General features: G+C 46.3%; 2 protein-coding genes and 2 pseudogenes across 2 annotated transcripts; 2 read left to right on the top strand and 2 right to left on the bottom strand.

Annotated features, from left to right (window-relative positions):
* LOC139442619 (uncharacterized) lies at window positions 1–6220 on the top strand (annotated as a pseudogene).
* Window positions 6221–8606: 2386 nt separating this feature from the next.
* Window positions 8607–9263, bottom strand: LOC139442381 (uncharacterized protein F54H12.2-like). The gene has a single exon (XM_071223182.1). The coding sequence runs from the start codon at window positions 9261–9263 to the stop codon at window positions 8607–8609; it is 657 nt and encodes a 218-aa protein (XP_071079283.1).
* A 4702-nt stretch (window positions 9264–13965) lies between these two features.
* Window positions 13966–16213, top strand: LOC139442132 (uncharacterized; annotated as a pseudogene).
* Window positions 16214–16899: 686 nt separating this feature from the next.
* On the bottom strand, window positions 16900–25773 carry LOC139444066 (uncharacterized). The gene is made up of 3 exons (XM_071224971.1): window positions 25450–25773; window positions 23953–25089; window positions 16900–17247 (listed from the first exon to the last, which is right to left on the bottom strand). Exons 1-3 carry the CDS (start codon window positions 25771–25773, stop codon window positions 16900–16902), a joined length of 1809 nt encoding a protein of 602 aa, XP_071081072.1.
* Between the last annotated feature and the right edge of the window lie 804 nt (window positions 25774–26577).

Below are 26577 nucleotides of genomic sequence, written 5' to 3'. Positions count from 1 at the left end.
AATCTAGGTTTGTTGGGAAAGTGATGGAAGCAATCTATAAGACATTTCATGTTTACAATAGTCACCCTTAATCGGATAGGATGACTATACTATGTCTATACTAGCCTAGACTATACTACTAAAATTGAGATCAGGCACCGAGATAGCCAACGCGCAGGTGTGTACATAATAATAATAATAATATCTGAATTGCTCAATGTTCAACATCTTGTCCCGTGTGACCGTACAGACAGATACACAGGTGCATCTATATGGGTATATGGGTGGTCCGTATCCCAAGCTGTCAGTCATGCTTACAGTGAGCTATACAGGTGCGTTGAGTGGCCAGTTACTATATGGCAATCATTCATCATAGAAACATCCTATATAAACACCACCCTGAATATCAGAGCGTCATTTCAGTTTCAACAGTCAGCAAGGAAAACATGGATTCATCAAACGCGTAAGTGTATTTCTTAATGACTTATTTCGTTTATATTAAATGAGAATACTATACAGCTTACACATGTTTTAGGCTGAGTGAAAAGGTATGCGTTAGTAAAAGTGATTATGAGTAACTCTCATTACCAACTTTATGAAGAAAACAATGTTGTATCTCTAGCGAGAATTGAAAGGAATGTTTTGTCTTTCAGACCATTCACCTGTCCACAGTGCGGGAAAGGTTTTAATAGAAAAGATAACCTTTCCCGTCATATGCGATCTGTTCACCAGGGTGAACGTTACGCGTGCGACCATTGCACAAAATCGTTTGCTTCCAATCAAAAACTGAACAAACATAAATGTGCCCTGTCGCAACAACGCCTATCGGAATACCGATGTAGCGTAAGTTTCATTTTCATTGTATTTTCGTGAATGTAAGGGTAATTTCATTAGATTTAAGCGAATATGTGTGGGACTTTTATTTATCTTCCTATGCTTTTTAAAAGGTAATTTTCATTCTTTGTTGAAAACAAGGACATCATGCTATGTTAGTACGAGTATCGTTACTAAACTCGTACAGTTCCTTTAAGAACACTGCTTTATTTCTACATACAGAAATGCCCCGAGGTGTTCCCCTCTCCCCGTGACTTGGCCGTGCATTTTCGACGGTGTCATTCTAGCGGTAAGTTGAATGTTCATAATGCCATCTGAAGTAAAAGTGCGAAAGACATGGGTTATTGTATTGAAAACAACACATTCGTGACTTCGAGCTTATCATTTCACTCGAATAAAATATGCTCAGATGCTATAGATTGAACATATCTTTTTTCTTCACAGGCGCAACACAGACGTCGCGTCATGACGCACGGCCGTCTACCTCTAGAGCAGTACCGGTTAGTGGGGGTGAGTTCTATTTTGTATCTATCTATCACTTCATTCATCCATGGTTAGTTTTAACGAGGTTCATACAGCATAGGGTTTCAATATATGTGTGTCGTGTGTTTGTAGATAGCATTGACTGAGATGTTTTCAGTAAACTGTTTTGTATTTCAGGGACAACCTCAACAAACCAGCCTACACCGTCCACCTCCTCGGGGCAGGTTGCAAGGGCGGGAAACTCTCGTGCTAGTGGAGGTAGATATTGAATAGTATTTTATAAGCTATGGGTGTTCATATGTATTCGCTTTGGAAGTATTATATAGCACGTGTTAGTCATGATATTTATTTGAAGCATAAGAGCTCGTAGTGAGTGAGTGAGTGAACGCTGCTGTTATATGCGAGCCCATTATTCATACATTGAATTTTATTCTATCACCAGCTCCCTCATCGTCCCGCATCGCAGCATCGGATGGTTGTACTACCTGCCGGACGTGTCATAGGCGTTTCGAGGATCGGTTGTCTCTCTACCGTCATCAGATGATAGAGGGACACCGTGTCCTACCATCGCAGTCCGGCGGGAGTATGGATACCGATGCTGCGGTTAGTGAGCTCCAACCACGCCCATGGGGAGAAGGTCCCGCCCCTTGGGTAGAGGAGAGCACTGGCGAGGTGACGGAGCCCGGACTCCAGGAAGCCTATGACCTGGACGCTCCCTACATCCTCGCACGGGATCGACCCGGGGAGGTGTTTTCTACCTACAACCTCCCCGTCAACAACAACTTTTCGATAGGTGAGTTGATGGAACGCGCTAGGGATATCTATCAATCGTTGAATTATAGTTTTAGGTTGAATCTAGCGTTCGGTGTCATCCTGCGTCACGTGGAGACGGGGCGCTATCGCTATTTCCACCCTTACGCTGTCGATTCGCTCTTTACTACTTCTCTCTATATCACCGAGCTGAGGGATCTCGAACGGTTGCGTCAGAGACTGGAAAGTTTAGATGTGATGTCTTATCTATTGAAACAACGCCCCGATACCAAATGGAAACCCGTTTTGATTACGAATGTACAGTTTTATGCGTACAGAATGAATTTTCCTTTAGGCCACCCCCCTGCTGCTCTCCCCGATTACATTAAACACCATAAAGCTATTAACTGTTTACATTATAATGCTAAGTCTGGTCGACGATACGAGGACAATTTATGTGCTTTCCGGTGTCTGGCTCTGTATCGAGATCCATCCGCTCGACGATCACTAGAAAAACCTACCAAAGCTCTTTACTATCAGTGGGTCGCCTACTCTCGGGACCATCATCTCCAATCTTTGTATCAAGTTCGTCCCGAAGAGTACGCGGGTCTCCCCTCTTCTCTCCTGTGTCACTTTGAAGCCTGTTTCCGTGTGAATGTGAGCGTGTTCACTCTAGACGTGACGGGGATAGCTCAACCCGTGTATAAATCTAGAGGGTTGTATCAGGAACACATGTACTTAAATCAATTCGAAAATCACCTATCCCCCATTACCAATATGAACATCTATTGTAAACGCTACCAGTGTCCCACGAGCGAACGCCTCTTCCGGCGCCAAAACAAATGCAACGAACACCAACGTCGTTGCACGGGTCAAACGACTTTGCGGTTCCCGGGTGGTTTCCACCACACCCCAAAGACCGTGTTTGACGAGTTGGAAGAGTTCGACTTCGTCGTCGAGCCTAGAGACAGATATTTTCCGTGGTTCGTGGTGTTCGATTTTGAGTGTTTTTTGAAACCGATGAATACCGGAACCCAGAAACTGAGATGGACGCAAGAACACCACCCCATCTCGGTCAGCGTGTGTTCCAATGTGGAAGGGTTTACTTCGCCGCACTGCATCGTCGATTCCGATTCGGATCGACTGATTGCTGCCATGTTGTCATACATGACGGAAATAGGAGAAGCCGTAAACGAGCTATCCAAAGAAAAATATAAAGGGGTGTTAGAAAGCTTGCGCGAGTGGATGCAATTGTTGTCTGACGAGGACCAGGCGTCTGTTGACGACGACGACGATGATGATGATGATGATGATGTCATCGTCAGGGAGGGTGACAACCACCCCGCCAAAGGCAAGTCTACTCGCGCACACTCTACCCCCGTGGCTAAGTGGAGAAAGCACGTGAGCGATCTCTGCGGGAAGCTTCTGGGGTACTGTTCTCAAGTCCCCGTCCTCGGATTTAATTCAGCTCGTTACGATCTGAATATCATTAAGGAAAAACTCCCCAAACATCTCTCTCTCGACGACGTCGAATCTCAGGCTTTCACCGTCAAGAAAAACAATGCTTACTTGTGTCAAAGTAATCAAAGTTTCAAATTTCTTGACGTCACGCAATATCTGTCTCCCGGAACGAGTTATGCTCAGTTTCTGTGCAAGAGAAAAAGGGATTTTTCCCGTACGAGTATCTCGACACTCCGGATAAGCTAAACGAAACTCGGCTTCCCCCTCTAGGTGAGGCATGGTATTCCAATCTCAAACAGAAGTCCGTCCTCGACGATGGTGTGAAATCGATCTAGGAGAATTATGCCGAGCTCGAGGAAGTTTGGAGACGGGAAGGCATGTCCACGTTTCGAGATTTCCTCGAGTGGTATAACAATCTGGACGTGGGTCCCTTTGTGGAAGCCGTACAAGCCATGCGGCGGTTTTATTTCCAGGATGGCATCGACCTATTTAAAACCACTATGTCGGTACCCGGTGTGGCCCGTCAGAAACTATTCCGGGAGAGTCGAAGGTTAGGGGTCTCCTTTGCTCTGTTCGATAAACGCAACGAAGACCTCTATCACACCGTGAAGGGTAACGTGGTCGGCGGTCCTTCTATCATATTCACGAGGTACCACAAAGCCGATCAAACGTTGATTAGAGGCCATCCCGAAAAACGGTGTAAAAGGGTGGTTGGGTATGACGCGAACGCGTTATACTTGTGGGCTATAGATCAGCCCATGCCCACCGGTCCTTTCGTGCGTAGGAGAGTCGAGAATCGATTCAAGCCGGAACGCTGGGACAGGTACGCGTGCATGTACGATTGGATGGATTGGTTGAGGGAGCAGGAAGGGCGGGACATTCGGCACAAGTTAAACTGGGGGCGGGAAAAACGAGTCGGGCCGTACTTGGTGGATGGGTTCATTCCCGGCTCCATGACCGTATTCGAGTTTTATGGATGCTATTTCCACGGCCACCATTGTCACCTCACGACGAAAGCGCGCGCTCAGGAAAAATCAAGAGAACGATTAGAACAAAAACTAAAGGCAACCAGAGCGCGCGCTGCTTACATCCGTGATCTGGGTTACACGGTCGTGAAAATGTGGGAATGTAACTTTCGCGCCGAGTGCAAAACTAATTCCCAGCTCTCGTCCTTTATTCAAGATCGTCAACCACCTTTCACTCAAAAGAAGGCGTGGAAGAAGGTCTCGGAGCGGGACATGTTGAACTTTTCGGCATGGTGGAAGTGGACATTCGCGTCCCCGACCACTGGATGCCTGGACAGAACCCTCACGGCACTCGTCTCTCCCCGAGGGAGTACTTTCAAGAGATGACTCCCTTGTTTTGCAATGCAGAAGTTCCGTTCGAGATTCTCGGGGAACACATGCAGGGGTACATCAGGGAGAACGACTTGAGTACAAAACCGCGCCGTATGCTCGTTGGCGGGTTAAAGGCGCGGAACATCTTGATCGCCACCCATCTGTTGCAATGGTATTTACAGCACGGCATGGTGGTCGATCGCGCGTACCAAGTCGTCGAGTACACCCCGAACGCGTGTTTTCAGCAGTTCGTTCGGGACGTGTGCTCGGCCAGACGAGAAGCCGACCGCGATCCCTCAGCAGCCATTCGCGGGGATACGGCTAAACTTACGGGCAACTCCGCGTACGGTTCGGTTTTGATCAATAAAGAAAAACATCAGACCGTCTCGTACGTGTGTGGTCAAACGGCGGCTAGCACACAAGTCAATTTCCCTCAATTCAGGAAATTGACGGAACTGGGCGGGGGTTATTTCGAGGTGGAGAAAGCCAAGAAAGTCATACGCCTCGATACTCCCGTGCAGCTGGGGTATTTCATCCTGCAGTACGCCAAACTGCGCATGCTTCAATTTTACTACGATTTCATGGACGTGTACATGGATCGTAGCGATTTTGAATACATGGAGATGGACACGGACAGCGCTTACATGGCCTTGAGCGCGAAATGTCTGTCCGACGTCATTAAACCCACCAAACAGTCGGCGTACCAGGACCAGTTGAAGGGGCTCTGTGGTGACCATAACCCGGACGACAGCCACGTCATGCGTTGGTTTCCACGCAGTTGCTGTTCCGTCCACGCCCTTCACGACAAACGTACTCCGGGTTTATTCAAACTCGAGTACGAAGGAGACGAGATGATCGGACTATGTAGTAAAACGTACTTAGTCTCACAGTCCAGTCTCCAGCGAACTCCAAAGCCAACGCCGAGTTCGAGCGTACGTACAGCACAACGTTTAATACGCCGTGCTCGCCGCCAGCTCGGTCGCAACAAGCCCATCAATAACAAGGCCCGACGCCTCCTTTTAAGCACCCCTGTCGTCGGTCATTTCGAACGCCGGGTAAAATTCTCCTGTAAAGGCATCTCGAAACGCACACTGAAAACACCACTAAGAGCGTTTAGAGATGTTTTACGTACGCGAGTACCCGGCGAGGGGTTGAACAGAGGTTTCCGACTCAAGGGGAATACCATGTGTTCCTATCAACAGACACGTCAGGGGTTGAGCTATCTGTATTGCAAGCGTCGAGTGCTAGCCGATGGCATTCACACAGCCCCTCTGGACCTAGAGCTTTGTCCTTGGCCTTCCCGTGATGACAGGTTGGATGACACCGACACCTTTTTGGCTGAACTTTTAGAAAATTTAGCAGAAAATTAAACAAAAGTCCCACACAAGGTGGTAATATAAAGTGAAAAGAAACCAGCAACTCCCTTTTAGCTCTGTATCCTTCCCGTTTGCTGGCTAGTAACCGAATGATCTTTCTGTACCGGTACAAGGTCTTTTTCTCGCGATCCGTCACGGTAATGTGTCCGATGATAATGTTATGTAACAATGTGATGATTGCCTTAAACTGTTTTTTGGACAGATGAGACAGTAATGTTTTACGCTGTACAGGCTTAGACCGACTCAGTACGTGGAGAAAATCCACGTTATCTCGAATACACTCGCTCATGGTGTGAAGCGAACCTTTTTGTACGTATAACCTACAGGCCCGCCGTATGAATCGGGTAGGTCCACTCCAATCCGCCAAGCTTCTTTAAGAGATGTGATGCACGCTTCCTTCGATGAAAACCACGTAGGGCTCTCTTTTAAGGTGATCTCTTCGGTCTGGTGCGGTGTAGCTCTTACGGACAAGGTAGACGGTGGCGGGTTACACACGATCGTCCAAAAGTAGACCTTACTCATAGCGCGGTGGCTGTAAGACTGACTAGACTAAAGCGTGTTTGTCGCTTTTTATTTGGGAAAATAGAGGGTGCAAAGTTCGCCGGGTAAGATGCCGGTGCGTAAGCGTCCGTATTCCGGGTCACTGTATGGCGAGGCGTCCACGACTAAATAACCGTATTTCCTCCCTTCCACCGCATCCTTATAAGATTCCGAAAAATACTTGCTTTGACCTGGAAATATTTGCGAGGCCAAAATCTTGTATTCGTGAGCGGAACGGGGATTGCTCATCAAGACGAATATATGCGTATTCATGCTCACCGTCCGTGAACAGGCACCTTTAGGGTAGACGGACTGTAGCAGATTGATCACGGTAATACCCAGATGATGCGACAAGGTGGTGTACACGTTTAACATGAGTTTACTGGTACATATGTCCATCATGAGATCGTCTAACCTGAGAATCATGTTTTTGCTCGACTGATCGGACCACAAACGCAGTTGGCTTTCGCTGGGCAAAGATTCGTGAAACTGAATGTTGGCAATAGATTGCTGCACGTCGGCGTACAGATCCTGCCACACCCCGTAACAGTACACGATGAGGTCGGGTGGCTTATCAAACACTGTACTGGCATTCTCTAACAGGCGTTTCGTCCAATAGGTCTTGCCGCTACACGTGCCCCCGATCACGGACAAGGTGGTAGGTGTGATGAAAGGGAGCAAACATTTCTCGGACATATTTCACGGAGTATCTATGCGAACTGATACATTCTGTCACCGGTGCGGGCTTATTTATGCAGCCCTCGGTACGAGTGTCCGTTGTTGACGTCTAGCCAGTCTTTGGAGAGCTCTTTGGGCTTCGTCTCTGACCTCTCTGACGTGTTCGTACTCGAATATAAACTGAATCAAGGGAGTATGGTTTAACAGGGTTCGCTTAATGCTTCTATTCGCCGTGTCGGGACGAGCGATACGTCGCAACATTCTCAAATAATGGTTGTGGGGATGAGGCTGTAAGAAACGACGTTGCTCACCACGTGTTACCGGGATGCGAGCATCAAGCAATCGCTTTACGATGGCTTTAGTACCCTTAATTTGTTCGCCATTCATGCTGCGAATATCGCGCAAGGTTTCTTGGTAATCATTCGACGAAAGAAGTTGTCTGAAAAACGTGTAATGTCTCAGGACGTCTGATGTCTGAATCGTACGGTGTCACACTCGACAATGAACTGTACTCGTGAGACTTTGATCTTAAATAATCATAAAAAAACGTATAACCCAACTTACATAGAACCATATACATACATCCATGTCATATATAGAAGTGAAACACAATAGACATTTTCTCTGTTTTTATTGACTCGTCTACCACTCTACAGGAGGAAAGATCGTGTTATATCGTAGAACAAGTGAAACAGTACTTGAAATAGTCACAGATAAAGCGAGTCACATACGCATCATTGCGTGTTTTGTCTGTACAAAACATCTGTACGATATCTCATAAACTAGCACTATTTCTACATTTCTGTAACGCGTAATATAAACAATAGAATCCACAAGCACTCGAACTAGACTGCTGTAAAACAGACGTGTTATATCGATAACTGCGAGAATGTTTCTTGATAAAATATTCAAATTCACGATGATAGTAACTGGGTTTCTGTCCATAACTATCAAAAAACTCGCCGACTCCACACCCGTTAAAGTAAAAAGCAACCCAATGTTGACCCTCGCCACGTGCTAGGTCCGTGTTAGCCACACATCCCCATGGTTTTCCACTGGAAGGTACGGTGATGTTAGCTAATGTATCTCTCGCGTACACACCCACCACGTGTGTACGGAGGCTGGGGTCGCTACGGATGGCACACTGTAACTGTCGTTTGTACATTGTCTACTTTAGAAACACGTTACGGCTTTGGTCGATTTCGATGAGGGCCGGAAACTTGGCCAGGGCGATGACGTTGAAGGTATGGGCGAGGGCTTGAGCAAACTGGACTTCTAGTCGTAGATTACCCGACTTGACCAGATTCAGATATTCCCCTCTGTCGCCTTGGATGTCTTGCAGGTTAAACACGTACAAGGCATGACCTACGGAAAATTCCGTGCGGTCCAAGTTCAAACCTTTGTCTTTGCGCCATTCGTTATTCCAGTCGTACAGACCGGCGTAAGCCTCGACGTCGTTCGACTCTAACGGCCGTCCGGGTACACTGGTACCGTTCAAGTACAGTCCCATGCTTTTAACGATGTCGCCTTGGAAACAGAAGGGATTGACCGTGTACGATCCGTTCACCCCATCGGACCTCACCAAGGCGACCACGAGTCGACTGGGGACTTCGTCCTGAAACATGGCGTCCCAGTTAAAACTCAGACTGGACGAGGCGACCGAGGCCATTTTGATCATGGATCGTTCGTACGGGTACAGGGCGTTGGCTTTTTCGAATTGTTTGTTGTGGGCCACGATGAGAGCGTCGTTGATCCTCAGTTTGCATACTTTCAGGTACACGTCTTGCAGTTCGACGGTGTAATGTTTATCGGTCTCGTCGGACATCAAGACAAAGGTCGTGTTGGAGCAAAACAGTTTGACCCCCACGTCCACGCCGTTCGGCTACCCATAGATAGCGCGACAAAATGCCAATGGCTATCAGCACGTAACGTATACCATCGTTCACTTTAACATAGCGACTCATGTCCATCAGATTGACATCCCACTGCTGATCTATTCGGTTGACGAGTACTCTGAGTCGTTGAAATTTCCGTTTCACCGTCTTATGAAGCGTGTAAGCATCGTGCTTGTTCAATTCGGCTTTTACCTTGGACACGCCAACCGTTTTCCCACGTCTTTTTAAACTTTGTTGAAATTTGGAGGCACCGTAATACGCACCCGGGGACTTGGGATTAAAGTAATAGCTCTCTAACTCTTTCTGACGAGACGACGACGGTGTCACATGTGACTTACTAGACATGTTTCTGTCTCCTGAGGTAAACTCAACTGTGACCGCCCCATCTGCGCACACTCTCTTTATATACACAACAATGATAACAGACACATGAATTGTTCAATACTATTATTTATTACATACAAGGTAATCATGAGTGTACAGCTATTGAGATGCTACTTCGGATTATATACAACAGCATACCGTTCATCGGAATGCTCTTTCTAAATACAACATTTTCCATACACGGTCCTGTATGTCTTTTAACCAGTCACCCGTTTTGAAGTGAGTGTCCAGATGGTCCTTACACCGATACTGACAGATAGCGTGGGAAGACACGCTGCTTAAGCTTGGATCTTCGTGAATCAATCGAATCCATTGATCAATCACACGATCGTCATTCACTTCGTCTAAGGCTGTATTTATGTATTGGTGTAATTTGTGTTGGTCAGACAAGTCCTGACAAGTACGGTATTGACTGTCAGTTTGTTCAAACATGCAACCGAAACACAGTTGGACGGCGAGTCGTTTGATAATTTCACACAGTTCCACAGTATAGCATAGCGTCAGTAACGACAACATGTAGTCAGTGACTTCAACCGATTCCACTTCATCTACGACGATAGCTTTCATCTTCTTAGTGATGATTCGTTTTAACTTCTTATCCTCGTTGGGGACTTTCATCTCGGCATCTTGTATACAATGTTCCCGATGTTGAAACCATCTAGACGACTGTATAACGACGGTTTCGTGGATCCGATCGGTTCGCGTTGCACGTACTTCCAGGTGAAGAAAGTCATTCTGTCACTCGACATTCTATATAGGAGGGAAGTTTTCTTTCTCGGCTAGCATGCAGGGAAGGATGCGACTCGTAAGGAAGTCTCATGCCTGAATGAAACAGTATGCGTGGTGCACTTTACTTTTTATATCTGCTATATTTAGAAAATGATATCACGAAGCAGTCAACGTATAGTCTGCACAGTCACAGTTCATTATAACGTACACATACTGCGTGGATTGTATGCCATACAGTCATCCAGTAGCGCCCTGACTTTGAGCAGCTGACGCCATTCTTCTGGCTTAAGAGCCAGGCCTTTGCGCGTCGGTTTTACTTCCCGTTCGCCATCGGGTAGCCACCACTGCCGTATATCCACGACTTTGTTGGGCGAGTTCATGGTTAGGAAAACGTTACACCCTAACGGTAGACAGAGAGAGCAATCCTCCTTGTTCAGGATTTGACTTAACGAGTCTGACACTGTCTTTTCAATAACCTTCAGCTGCGCCCATTGATCGAGAGATAAACAAATACCTGCCTTGGTGGGATACAGTATGCCTTCAGCACTCCATTCGTATTGACGAATGTCTATTTTCCACTCTCCACTCCAACGGGTAGCCTTGATGTAGCGACTACTGCCGATATGAAACATACTCTCTCTGTGTTCTTCTGATGAACCCACTGCTTGCTTTGTGGATCCCGTAGATGGACTTGTACTGCTCGTTGCCATGACTCAAGGAAAGTGCTGTGATCTTCTAGGTAATAAGCGATAACACCGAGCAAAGTGAAAAGCATTCAGTGTGGTACGGAAGGCCTCTGCGCTGTAAATGATTCACTTTTGGTTCAAATCTGTTTCATATACTGCGGGCCTAGTCACGTGATGCACACGTGACGTGGTAGACGTGTTCAAACATGTCTAAACACGCGAGTCTATAGGAGAAAGTAATGTCATTATAGATATGAATAAACCTGCTTCGATATATATATTTCCAATGAAACATTTTCCTCGTGAAACATTTTTCCATGATAAACTCTGTTCTCTCTTCGAATTAAGGGTGACTATTGTAAACATGAAATGTCTTATAGATTGCTTCCATCACTTTCCCAACAAACCTAGATTCGTGCCGTCACACGGGTACATGTACTCATCAGTTTTCTATTGAACATAGACATGGTTCTAACTATCTATTGTCAAAATAGCACGTTCTGAAGTAAAACTGTGCACATCATGTTACACGGTTAAAACTCAAACCGCACGGTTTATTTGTCATCGCGTTAAATGGAAACGCTAGCGTTGAAACATCAACTATGCAAGTCGGGACAGGGCTGAAAAAGTGAACGCCCTCTATACAAATGGTTCACAATAGTATGCAGCGCGGGGTGATTCGAAATCCGGCTGCCTTCAGCGTTATAGTCAATGCAGGGTGACGTGACTACCTCGTTCTTGCGCGCTAAATGTAATTAAACGACACTGCTAGCTTACTGATTGCGTAGTCTTATCTATTTTGTCTATATTTTTTTCCATACAGGTTGTCTAACGTTCGTGGTGTACAACGTGTAGACCGTACAAGATGACTTTGATCAAGCTAGACGTACATTTTTTATTCCTACATTATCCGGCGTATATCGTGTTGACACAACCCGTCTCTATTGTGGTATGATGTACTTTCAACACACACCCTGTATTCATCAAATCAGGTCGCACGCTCTAGAGAGCGCGGGTTAAACAACGAGGCCACGTCAGTTGTCAAGCGCGCTCAATTCAAACTGGGCTGCTTGTCTATTTAGGGCAACACGCTATACACATAGCTCTATTCATAACCCTTTACTTTCGTTTTCTTATGAATTCTTTTCTGCCTTATAAACACACACCTTTCATTCCCCCTCACCTGTGACACGCTGTTGATGCATGAGACATCCTATCCGATCACGTGACTTGGATCACCCAATCACCTTCCCTTTTTTCCCTCAACCTCCCTCAACCAAAAGGGGGTTGCTGGCGACCCGTTCTATACTACTAACATAGGTAACACAGGTACATTTCAATATAGAAAAATGTACCCCAGCCAAGACAAGAGCTTTCAGCGGGTGTAGAGGGAATTATGAGTCAGATTTGCAAAGGATATTATTATTATCAGCTCAAAAGAAATTTTGATTTATTTTCACACTATCACCAAAATAAGTAGGATTAAACTGAATAATTAAAATGACATAAAAGTAAATTACATTTGATGTTTACGTATTCAAAGTTTGCTGCATTGTTAACAAATGACAAATGATAAAAGCCACACCAAGGCTACTCATTCTCTGAACACGCAAAGCACAACATATCTGGACAGAGGGAACCTTCCCTTCGCTCATCGCATCACTTAACAGTATTCATATGAGTTGTTGTTAGACTAGCATCTAGTCTCTGAAATGAACATATTTTACAGAAAAAAACAGTTGTTAAATTATAGTTATAAAATATAATAAAAAGGATCTCAGAGACTTCTTCATTTTCAGATACTGATACTGCAGTAATCTAGACTTGCCAAACATTATAGACTTGCATTGGCTGTATTGGATATATTTGTTTGATAGACTAGGCTTATTGTAGGGCAGGCTTGACAAAGATGGTTGGGGAACTGTGGGAAACTTGTAAAATGATGGTATAGACAGATAAGAGAGATAATTTTACAACTGCACACCCGTATCCCCCAAAGTATTCAAAATAGTTTGTGATCACACCAACTCGCCGACGCCTATTGACTCCTTGAAACGAACGTTAGTTGACAGAGAATGGATACATATATCATAAATGCCATACTTTAACTCGTTAAAGGTCATATTGGTTGTGGCCATTCATTACATGCCAACACAAGGTTTTAGCGATGGACACAGCAAGGCCGCGAGTAATTTCAAACTGATCAAACTGTTCCATACGTAAAACAATATCCAGCAATATACCAAAGTGCTACGCTTATGGTTATTTTTATATTTTTGAGTGATGAAATTCAGTCACCAGAAAGTGGATTCTTAATCCTATCAATAACACTGCTGGTTACGGAATCCATAGCCATAGCTCCGAACCCCAAGTACATTTCAACTTATTATCCTGAATTTCAAGTTATGTGTCTTGAAATTTCAAGTTATGTATCTTGAACTTATGTACATAAAATCTTGAAATTTCTACATAATATCTTGAAATTTCTACATAATATCTTGAAATTTCTACATAATATCTTGAAATTTCTACATAAAATCTTGAAATTTCTACATAATATCTTGAAATTTCAAAAATAAGAGAAATCAAATGGCCCTAAAAGGCTTCCTACTCAGGTCATTAGCGAAAGGAAATGATTCTACCTCCACGTCTGTGCTCATTTTGGGGAATTCTCTCTCCACTGGCGTAGATATGCCTTCTATTTCGTTTCTCGTGTCTCCAATTGTGGCTCAGGTCTCATTATCAGCGTGTTGTGCGCGGTCGCCATGTTGGTTGTCAACGTAAACAAGCGCGAAACGTAAACCCGCCGGAGAATTTTTTTCAACCTGCCGATATGCCTGTTTCGTGTGCGGCTATAAATTGCAGCAATCGTGCAAACAGAAACAAGAAGAGTTTTTTTCAGATTCCCTGCTGTAATCAATAACACTGATGAGAAAACGAGGGATCTCAGTCAGAAGCGGCGCCGTTTGTGGTTGGCAGCTGTCAACAGGGAAGATCTCGCATTCAAGGACACCCGATACATGCGTGTGTGCAGCGATCATTTTGTCGGCGATAAGTATCAAATGTGTATGACAGGTAGGTTTTTCATAGTGCGAAATTATGTTCCGCCGTCCTTCGAAACCGAGTATGCTTTCAATATTTGAAACGGATAGAAGGTAGATAGGCCCTAGTACTAGGCCTAGATCAGAAGGTAGATAGTACTAGATCTACCAGGCCTTTCCCTGTCTTCATAAAACCATGTCTAGCGTTGCTGTAGCGAATGTATTTTTTTGTGGTACGACATTAATAAGTTTTTTTAAATTGTCTTTGCAGTCGCATTTTTAAGGTGACAATATAACTATCCTCGGTGATCAGTGGTCATTATTTCAACCAGGCCATCAGGGCTAAATGTTGTCACTGATAACTGTAAACAATGTGGAGCATGTCTGAACTGCATATGCCTCCATACAATTAATTGTGTTGTTGTGATTGTAAATACGTCATGGTTAATGTTAATAAATAAATAATCTTCTCCAGGTTCTCCATCAGCCCTGTATCAGGACACCCATCCAGGTTGGATACCTAGTGTGAAACTTGGCTATGACAAGGGCGACAAAGGCGCGAGGGTTCTCGTTTCTTCCGTCTACAGGTAAACTTTACTAAGTATGTTAATTATGCTGATTGTGGTTTGTCTAGTGGTAGAAATATGGCACACACACATGGGAAAAAAATTAAGGGTTGCAAGGTTAATTTATTGTTGCTATAAAGCATAGGTATGAAACGTACCCCCTCTATCTTCATTTGGTTACATTAGGTTTATTGCCAGGACTTCTTGAGTTTCATGTTTAATTTTGAACACTGTTTGGGATAAAAATATGAAAACATCAATGTCATGCTTTAAGTGTACATGTTATCTCAGTGTAATTAAAATACATGTATTTTACTAAAAATTACTGCTCTTTGTTATTTAGGGACGCAAGGAGGCAACACGACTCCGTGACCTGCGATTTGATGAAGAAGAGCAACAAAGTGAGGCAGAACCGGATGCCGAACATGCTGAACCAGTGGATCAGGACATTACACCTGAAGAGGAACTTAAAAGTTGCAAGATTAAAATTGACATTCTTAAATCAGAAAATGAATCTTTAAAACATGAGAATCTTCTACTCAAGAAGATAGTGCATAAAATGAAAGCAAATAATACTGAAGATTTTGATGGTGATGATGATAAAGTACGATATTATACTGGTCTACCATCCTTTGTATCACTACTTGCATTGTTCAATCTAGTATCATATGGAATTAGTCAACCTTCACATTCATCACTGACAAAATTTCAAAAGCTTATTATTACACTAATGAGACTCCGATTGAATTTACCCACTCTTGACCTAAGTTATAGGTTTGGTGTCAGTATAGCTCCTATTTCCAGGACATTTAATCAGGTGATGGATGTCTTCTACATCAATTTGAAACGACTTGTATTCTGGCCTGATAGAGAAAATTTATGGAAAACAATGCCAATGATATTCAGAAGGTATTTTGGACGCAGAGTGTCTGTTATAATAGATTGTTTTGAGGTTTTTATTGATAGGCCATCCAATTTGACAGCTCGAACCCAGACTTGGTCAACGTACAAGCATCATAATACTGTAAAGTATCTTATTGGCATCACTCCCCAAGGTTCTGTAAGTTACATTTCTGAGGGATGGGGAGGTCATGTTCGTGATAAGTATTTGACAAGTAATAGTGATTTCACCAACCATCTTTTACATGGGGATATAGTATTAGCAGATAGAGGCTTTGATATACAAGAAATTATTGGTTCTTGTGGTGCAGAGTTAAGGATCCCAGCTTTTACACGAGGTAAACCACAGTTAAGTGGCACTGAAGTTGAGGAGACAAGAAAGATTGCCAATGTGAGAATTCATGTAGAAAGAGTTATTGGTAGTGTCCGTCAAAAATACATGATACTCAGCAGCACTGTTCCCATTGATTACCTGATGACCAAGAGTACTGATGCTGTTCCACTTCTTGATAAGATTGCCCATGTTTGCTGTGCACTTACCAACATGTGTCCATCAGTTGTTCCATTCCAGTGAAAGTTTATTACTTAGACTTGTAAAAGATTAAATACAAAAACAAAATGTCAAGTGTGTTTAATGATTTCATAATTATTATGATTCAGGAATAAAACCACCTAGACATGTTTAGTGTTACCTAAAATCCCATTGTATTGCATAGGCAATACATCTGATTCAGATTAGCCCATGTTCATTCTGTGCCAAGCACCACTGTGGTTCACTTGAAAAAATGTTTCAACAATATGAATTGATAATTTCATCATGGATGTATTATCATTCAAACAGGTCATGCAGTTACATCAGATAAAACTAATTGTTAATGAAATAACCTCACATTGAAATGTGATTACTGATATTTCTTTTAACTTGGTGATTTTGCTGCAAAACTATCTTGAACAAGTGTTAGTATGTCTTTGACCTACTTGGCAGATCAACAGCAAATATTTCATACATATGACTTTGAATTACTGATCCAATGTACAATCTGTCAAATGTAGGAATAAATCTTATTCTGAACATGAGAAATGGTCAGTATTTTTTTGGTTTTATTTTGTACATTTTGTATGCGCAACATTATAACACATGAATATCCTTTTGAGAACAAGTTTCATTAAGACATGGTTTGCCAGCTCAGTTACAGAACAGTGAGGACTGAGTCACACTGAAAAGTTAAAAGGATCAGGTAAAGTTGCTGAAATCACACATCACTCTTCACTATTGTGTTTGCGCTTCGTTCCTTTGTTATTTGAAGAACAATCTTTACAAAACCATTTTCCTTTTGGTTTTCGTACAAGACCAACACACTTGAAGTGAAACCATCTCACTGTACATTCTTTCCCATCGCAGCCAACATACTTGCTTCCATCTTCTGGTGTCCTGCATGTACAAAACAGTTCTTCCCCAACACTTTCTGGAGCAACCCTTTCACATGTGGTGTTCAAGAAGTGTCGTGCAACAATCTCTGGTAGAATAACAGATGTGAAGAACTGCATCGCCTGATCAGCTACCGGTTGCCAGAAGGCCACACAAGGTGTGATTCTCTCCATAAAAATTTAGTAAAATCTAAATATTTTTTACATTTGTATACTTATCCTGCATTACTCCGTATTGCATTTACTGCTGTCTTTGACAGAGTGACGAACTGTGTGAGATCAAGCTGCTGAAGAAAGTTGTCCCAACCAGCTCAGGAGACAGCGCCCTCTCACAGTCGGCACGTGACCCGGAAGTCATGACGTCACACAAAAACACATAACTGCTTTAAACATAACATCTGAAACTTCGTGGGGAGGTAGCGTAGCGAAAGGGAGGGCACTTAGACTTCGTAATGCAGGATAAGTATACAAATGTAAAAAATATTTAGATTTTACTAAAATTTTTAACTTATCCTGCATTACTCCGTATTGCATCTTTATCAGACGACATGGCCGGTGGGCATACCTGCAGATGTGAACCATAATAAACCCTCGTCAAGGTCCGATGAATCCGCACCGCATACAAGTGATGACCGGAACATCTACGACATTCCTGTCTTCAGGAAACAAGAGTCGATGCAAAAACGAAACGCCCGAATAGGTAACCGAAATACAATGAGGCGTGTAGCCAAAATATAGAACTTACCGAAGAGCGAAAGCGAAACGCAGTAGAGCCCTCTAATCTGAGGCGATAAACACCAGAGAGTTCGACGGGCCCCGCTCGGGGAATCGAAGAATCACCGGCGTCGGCGGCAAAATCTACGACCAATCCCAAGAGCGAATGCGAAACGCAAGAGAGCCCTCTAGGCTGGAGGCAAGGAACACCGGTGAGGTCGACGGGCACCGCTCAGGTATCAGAGAAGCAGCGGCGTTGGCGTCGGCGCCGGTGTCCACATCTACTACCATTCCTGTCGTCAGGAAACGAGAGTTGATGCAAAAAGTAAAATCCGGATAGGTGACAGCAATAGAATGAGTCGGGTAACCCAAAACTAAAACTGACCTAAGAGCGAATGCGGAACGCAAGAGAGCTGTCTCGTCTGGGGTGATAAACACCAGAGAGGTCGACGGGCCCCGCTCAGGGTATCGGAGAATCAGTCGCGTCGGAGATAGATGACCTGGTGGGCTACAACCAGGGACCAAAACTGTGAACGCCGGCGACAACTTTCAAGGCTACATCACGGAAGTAGTGGTTGGTGAAGGCGGTGTCCGATCGCCACGAACAGGCTTCCCTGAACGACTGGATGGAACAAGTATACCGTGAAGAACCAGTGTAAATACGATCGCCCTGATCTCATTTTATTTCAGGTGATAGCCTTTGGGGGGAGGGTCCAATCCGGCGGCTTCATAAGCTTTAAGGATGACCGCCCGGAGCCACAGGGAAAAGTATTCCGGCTGACCAACGACTGCGACGAAGGGGAGACCGGCAGAAAAAGGTGTTTCCTAGACTTGCAGCAGTCTTTAGATCGTCGTAGAATAACCTTCAGTGCCCTTACTGGGCATAATGACGCTCTTCCTCATCCTCGGCACCCACACTGGACGAGGGGGGGAGGGGACAAGGAATGATCTATCAGGCTGTCCTGGGAGTTGAGTCTTTACGCTGACGTCCCAGTACGGTCCCTGGTGAACGGCGCCCTGGGTACCGCATTCGAACCGGGCACGGGTTCTAGACGTCGAGGGCGTGCTGTACATGGACTCGAGCGGCAGTAGTCAAACCCAGTAGAAACACCCGTCTTCTTCTTAAGGTCGTAGAAGGAAGACGAGGGGAGTGGTTCGCAGGGCGTTGAAGACCACATTCAGATCCAACGCAGGCGGTCCGAACTTGGCCTTCAGGTCTTCAAGACTGAACCAGCGCAGCCAGGCCCGTAGGTCGGGAATTTTCGTCTTTCTCCGATCGTCCGGGATGGCCAGAACGGAGTAGATGGCGACCAGGTATGTGGGGGTGGTAAGCCTTTCAACCGACGGGTGCTACGCAAGTACAGAAGGAACTGATCCAGGATCTGCGGTGACGCTGTCATCGGATCCTGGTGTTTGTCAGAACAAAATGCCCGGAACGAGCATCATTTATCAGCATACAGTACCCCCTGTAGATGGACGGTGGGCTGAAGCAATAGCCTTGGTCGCTCTAGCCGAATAGCCCTTGGCTTTCTGCAGTTGTGTCAGGCGTGCAGACGAGAACATGTGGGTATTAGGGTGTGGCACAGACCGTGTGGATGGAGCAGAAGGTTGGACCACACCGGAAGTTCCAGGGGTTGTCTCTGGCTATTTTTCGGAGGTCGATAACCCAACTTCTGGCTGGCCAAGAAGGCGAGACCAAAGTCAATGGCAGGGGTCGAGTGGCCTGGATCTCTGAAGAACCGTGGGAGGGAGAACCGGAGTCGGAAAAGCGTACGCGCGTAATCCTTCTCAGGAACGATGGAATGCTTCGACTGCCACAGCGGTCGTATCCGGCACAGGTGGAATGGAAGACGACAGCTGGCAACATTCAGATATGAGGCAAACAGATGTGTCGACCGTATGGCATAGTCTGGCCAGAGGCGCCGGAGAGCTTGAGGCGCCTGGAACGCCGGAGATGGGGATGCTCGGGGGCGCCGGTCGAGTTTGTAGCGCCGGGAGAGGGGCGAGTACTCTGGGTCCGCAAACACCACACTACGGTGACGTCGTCAGTGGACACGCTCAACAGGGCGTGACCGAGAATGCGCTGTCAGCAAGTGACGTCCCGGATAAGCCGTTATCTCGAGGCTGTTGCTGTGCCAATGGTGTTGATTTCTGGATCACAGGTGGTCACAATGTGGGCTTGTGTGGGCCACTAGCCACTGACAAGGTGGCAGGGGAGGTAGTCAGCAACAGGGGTCTGCGATTGCGTACCGTCGGTATGATTCGGAAAAAGGTGTGATCGCCTGCGAACCAACCTCAAGTAGACGAAGTAAACCAGCTTCACAATCGACCGCCGGGGCATCGACGTAACCGGGTAGTAGGAAGTCGAGGCAATATGGCCATTGCACGAAGTAATGAGATCGTTTTCATCCCTGAAGCGGCGTATAAGTACTCCTGTTCTTATATCGAGGTGACGATGGAGGACGACAACACGATACGAGGCAGGTATGCAACAGGGGTCAGTGGGACGGCCGAGGGACTTTAAGTATCAAATCGACACTGTGTCCGGCAGTCAAGGCGGAAGATAGGAAGGTGTCGTAGTCGAAAAGATCAAACCGGACGAAGGAAGGCGATCTTTTCCATCCCTTGAACGCCTATAGGCGCTATCGTTCGTATAGCGAAGGGTTGATGAAACAAGGTTCCTCGTGACAGCCGTGTTGGTAGTGGAGGTCTATTGTTTCCAACATCCGTGCATGGATGGACTGCGACAGGCGCCTGGTTGAGTGGTTGCACCAAGCGTACAGGTAGACATGGAAACCAATCTGTAGAAGTACATGGCACCCCTTGCCATGGTAAGTTGACCTGATTCCGGTCGGAGTTGTTGACAGTCCGAGTACTTGACACGTGACATGTAAATCACACTGCGCAGTAGCCGAAAAAGCCGCATTGGAGTCGGAACTGAGGTACAAACTCCACACACAGACAATCCTCAATGAACTGTGTGAGAGACGAACAAGTGGTGTACCCGAGTTTGGCGATAAAACACGGAACCCCATGGGCGTCGTGGAAAACCCGGGGATCGCCGAGGAAGAGTCTCTTTCAGGAACGCTGGCGCTAGGGTAGGGTAGAACAGCGTTGGTGTCGGCGATGTCGACGAAGTAAACTCTTTATAAGTGGATGTTGTCGTCGAATCTGATACAGACGCTGTTCACATGACGCTCTGTTTCGATGGAAACCTACAGGTCATCTCTCCGGAATCATAGCGCTTTAAACGACGGGATTATGGATAACGTCTCAGTGGGCAAGTTGAATAGACCAACTATCTATTGGTTGAAAAGATTCCACCCAGGAAGTAGAACGAGAGTCACGATCCCGAAGACCGACGGGAGAGTAGCGACAGGAGCGGCGACAGTTGTTTCACCATGCTTCTCCGTGTGACGAGTTATGAGACGGCAGCAAGAGAAGAAGAGGGCAGTGGCGCCGGGGAGGCGGTTGCCGATGGTGCCCCTTAAGCCGAAGTAGAAGATCGGATACTCGGCTCGTTGATCTGAGCTTGATAAAGCTTGTTGATCTAGGCGCCGGAGGTCATCTTAGGCGCCGGATATATCATAGGCGCCTGGAGCGCCGAGTCATCAGAGGCGCCGGGAGCGCCGAGACATCGGAGGCGCCGGGAGCGCCGAGTCATCAGAGGCGCCGGGAGCGCCGAGACATCGGAGGCGCCGGGAGCGCCGGGAGCCGAGACATGAGAGGCGCCGGGAGCGCCGAGACATCGGAGGCGCCGGGAGCGCCGAGACATCGGAGGCGCCGGGAGCGCCGGGAGCCGAGACATCAGAGGCGCCGGGAGCGCCGAGTCATCAGAGGCGCCGGGAGCGCCGAGACACCAGAGGCGCCGGGAGCGCCGAGTCATCAGAGGCGCCGGGAGCGCCGAGACATCGGAGGCACCGGGAGCGCCGAGTCATCAGAGGCGCCGGGAGCGCCGAGACATCGGAGGCGCCGGGAGCGCCGGGAGCCGAGACATCAGAGGCGCCGGGAGCGCCGAGACATCGGAGGCGCCGGGAGCGCCGAGACATCGGAGGCGCCGGGAGCGCCGGGAGCCGAGACATCAGAGGCGCCGGGAGCGCCGAGTCATCAGAGGCGCCGGGAGCGCCGAGACACCAGAGGCACCGGGAGCGCCGAGTCATCAGAGGCGCCGGGAGCGCCGAGACATCGGAGGCACCGGGAGCGCCGAGTCATCAGAGGCGCCGGGAGCGCCGAGACATCGGAGGCGCCGGGAGCGCCGGGAGCGCCGGGAGCGCCGGGAGCCGAGACATGAGAGGCGCCGGGAGCGCCGAGACATCGGAGGCGCCGGGAGCGCCGAGACATCGGAGGCGCCGGGAGCGCCGGGAGCCGAGACATCAGAGGCGCCGGGAGCGCCGAGTCATCAGAGGCGCCGGGAGCGCCGAGACACCAGAGGCGCCGGGAGCGCCGAGTCATCAGAGGCGCCGGGAGCGCCGAGACATCGGAGGCACCGGGAGCGCCGAGTCATCAGAGGCGCCGGGAGCGCCGAGACATCGGAGGCGCCGGGAGCGCCGGGAGCGCCGGGAGCGCCGGGAGCGCCGGGAGCCGAGACATGAGAGGCGCCGGGAGCGCCGAGTCATCAGAGGCGCCGGGAGCGCCGGGAGCGCCGAGACACCAGAGGCGCCGGGAGCGCCGAGTCATCAGAGGCGCCGGGAGCGCCGAGACATCGGAGGCGCCGGGAGCGCCGAGTCATCAGAGGCGCCTCGGAGGCGTCGGAGACATCAGCGTTGATGTGGTGGTGTTGGAGACCGTGAACGGTCGTATGTCGTGCCATGGGAGGCAGACTCTACGTTGGGAGCGCCGGAGCCGCCGGTGGAGCAGGAGACCGTGAACGGTCGTATGTCGTGCCATGGGAGGCAGACTCTACGTTGGGAGCGCCGGAGCCGCCGGTGGAGCAGGAGACCGGGAACGGTCGTATGTCGTGCCATGGGAGGCAGACTCTACGTTGAGAGCGCCGGAGCCGCCGGTGGTGTTGGGAGTATGCGAAGCTCCGCTGAGCGCTGCTGCCGTCAACGTAGATGGGGGTCGACGAGCACGTTGAGCGAGGTGTGTCCTGGATACTCGCATGAGCTGAAGTATCACAGCGACGAATGACTGCAACATCGGCACTGCCTTGTGAAAGTACAGGGCGTCGTACAATCACGGCAGAAAGGGGCGGCCCCCCACCAGATTTGTTCCCGCGGCAACAAGTGCAGCGAGGCAGAAAATCTGGAATTTAAGCAAAACATAACTATGTGGCAAAGCCACAAAGTGCGGGAAGCATAATGTGATTCAGAAACTTTGTATTTCAATGAAGTTTATGAGATCAAACCATGACGCTAAAAGGTAGCGAAAAAGCATAGCTTTAAGCAAACACATAACCATGTGGCCAAATCACAAAGTATGGGAAGCATAAAGTAACTCAAAAACAGTATATTTTATTGAAGTTTATGAGATAAACAATTACGCTAAAAGGTAGCGAAAAGGCATAGCCTTAAGCAAACACGTAACCATGTGGCAAAATCACAGAGTACGGGAGACATTATGTAACTCAAAAACTTCGTGTTATATTGAAGTTTATGAGAAGAAACAATTACGCTGAAAGGTAGCGAAAAGGCAAGGCTTTAAGCACACCAAAACAACATACATAAATGTAATGTATTACCCAAGCCAAAGAGAGAATTCAAAACGCAGAACACGACATTACGTGGCCACGTGGTGAATGGCCAAATGGCGGGAAAGAAAACAAAATGGCGGGAACAACATTGCGCCCGTAAATTACTGTGACGTGAGCCACAGACGAGCGATAAACGTTACAATTTACGAATGGGAAGACCCTAAGGGCACGGCCCATAACCGGTAACAATGTAGCAGCATATAATGAATGTAGAAACACGCAAAATATAAAAAAACAAACAATAAGCTTTAATTTCCACAAGGGATACAAAGTGCGTCCGTCGGTGGAGGTGACAAAGCAGTTATGTGTTTTTGTGTGACGTCATGACTTCCGGGTCACGTGCCGACTGTGAGAGGGCGCTGCCTCCTGAGCTGGTTGGGACAACTTTCTTCAGCAGCTGGATCTCACACAGTTCGTCACTCTGTCAAAGACAGCAGTAAATGCAATACGGAGTAATGCAGGATAAGTTAAAAAATATCATCATTTGTCCAAACAACAAAGTCACAATAATCATGATTTGTTACAAATAGTTGTGTTTGCACCTGGTAATAGTACTGACTGTCCCTTTTCAGTTGCAGTGACCCATTAACTTCCTCTAAGTATACTATATTGTTTTCAATTAAGTCATCCTTTGCACAGTAAGGACATTTAATCTCAAGGCAGCCCCTTCCACAACAGCTACAGTCAACAATACCATCAGGAGTTGCACCAGGATGTGGATACTCACAGCTACGGAATAAACCACATTCCTCAACACTGAAGTTATGGTGATGCTCACAAGATAATTTCTCATAGGCATCCCTTGCTGTTACCTCATGGCTGCATCCCCATCTTGTAGCTGGATTAGAAAACTTGACCTCAGTCGGGTAACAGATATGGCGAAGTAAACTCCTAGAAGGGTCAAACAATGATGCACGACTTGCGCTTTTCATCTTTGATGCCGTTATACGTCCAGCCCTGAACTGAAACCAAAGTGGGGAACCTGCTTGGTTCTTTGTTGCTGCTTCAACTGCTGTAACCTCCTCTTCTGTGATGCTCAGCTGATCTAAAACATTCTGACAGTGTTCTAAAACTTCATCATATGGGATGCCACCCATACTTTCATCAAACAGCTCAGGAATCACTTGTGGAAATTGTGGTTGTAGTGGTATAGGTACATATTGATCACTATAACCACTATGAACTGCTAGACAAGATGGTCTGTCTGCATTAATAGTGTGAAGAAAGGTGTCAAAATTCTGTGTAGATGCAGGTCCTAACTTATGGGTAAGTTTAGCACTCGATGAACTTGAACATGTAGCAGATGAATCATCAATTAATAAGTCAAGTTTCTTCTTCAATGTCTTTGAAGAGGTAAAATCAATGTCTCTTAAAGATGCATATTCAACCTTTTTCATCAAAGCTGGAAGTTTCCAGTAGGCTGGTTCCTGTGTTACGGTGGTACTTTCCCTTAGTCTAACAATAGCTTCAACAGCAAACTTCACACTTGCTACATGTGTGCACGATTCTCCCAAACCTGCCATACAATTGCAGTGGGCTGACAAAACTTTGCCCGTGTCATCAGTGATGAACCAGGGGTGCAATGGAGCTTCATTCAAGCGCTGGGAATGCATTAGCTGTAAACATACAGTGGAGGAGTTAATTTTATTTCAGATATAAAATTTACATTTAAAAAGTGAATGAAAATGATAGTATTCTCAATTCTAATACTTCATAATAATGGACTGAGCATTTAGACGTTTCATGAAAGGATTGTGAAGGTAATTTGCATGTGTATAATTTCAATGACTTGCTGAAGACATTTTGGATTCTGTCTGAAATATTATCTCCAGCTGTTATTTAATTTGTCTAACCGCTTTATAATATCCACGTAACCCATCCGAATGTTATCACTACGTAAACACACATTTATGTATTGGCTTGGCTCTTGTACAGTAGCAGTTGTATAGGATGTAGGTAAGCTGTTGTTTACTTACTTTTGACTTCACAATGTGAATGGCCTTTCCATCTTCGACGGACAAATGCACATACGAGACAATATCTCGTACCCAACCACATACAAATCTATCATATGCTTCCAAGCTCCTGTAGTTTCTGATGTCTGATAAACTACAAAAAGGACTGGGACTGAATACCAGATAGTTGACGATGTCGTTGTAGTTAGTTGCCGGCAAATGCTTGTGGTCGTCACTCCATTTCGATTTCGGAATCCTGTACGGATCTTCTTTGTCGATCACACCTGTCTTCTCGTGATATCTTATACGAGATACTTTGTCCAATAAATTAGCGTAGTTATCCATTACAGACGATTGCGAGATGACAAATAGGAGCAGATAGACGCCGACGATTGCAGAGCGAGTGTGCTGCTAATGATGCTATATTGTTGCTAGGGACGCGAATACAACCAACATGGCGGCGCGCTAGGTCCATTTTGACTAAGCGATCCACAATTTTATTTCAATCCACTTTCTGCGGGCCACTTTACCAGTTGATACAAAACTGTGAGAAGTTTTTCGACGATCAAAGAAAAAAAATGGAAATTACGTGTTAATATTGTAGAATAAATTTTATTTGCGATATCAGACTCTTACAAACATACAACAACGTTGGGCCAATATTGTTCCAACATTCTAAAGTATTACCCTGCTATGAAACCATTCATGTGTCGCAAAGAGAACATTGATAGTGGGCAGCAAAACGTATTAAGAGTTGCCTCCCTTGATAATGCGAAGGAGCCTTCTGGCATAAGGTAGGCCTAGATCTATATTTTTTTATGCTTTTTCAATAGCGCATTGTTTGATTTTAACCTGTCCTACGAAGCCTGTGAATGTTGTAAACTTATGACCAGATAGTAAAGGTCTGTTTCTTATTTAGCACGCCAGGCGTCATCACACACTGATTAGATCATGGCCCTTTCAGTGTCACGATGTTTGAACTGTACGAAATCTCGCTTGCAACAAGCCTTCAAGTAACGTTACCAGTGATAAAGATCGTCCAATATTTAGGATATTTGCCTACCCATTGTCTCAAATGTCCCATTGATTTTGTGGAAATTATACAGCAGTCTATGGGAATGTCCTATTGAAAATTCTAAACATCAGAGA

Source organism: Haliotis cracherodii, unplaced genomic scaffold, assembly GCF_022045235.1.
Source record: "Haliotis cracherodii isolate W230 unplaced genomic scaffold, xgHalCrac1.p SCAF_5, whole genome shotgun sequence".
NCBI lineage: Eukaryota > Metazoa > Mollusca > Gastropoda > Lepetellida > Haliotidae > Haliotis > Haliotis cracherodii.
The sequence above is the reverse complement of the archived record's forward strand: the minus strand, read 5'-3'. Positions and strand labels throughout refer to the sequence as shown.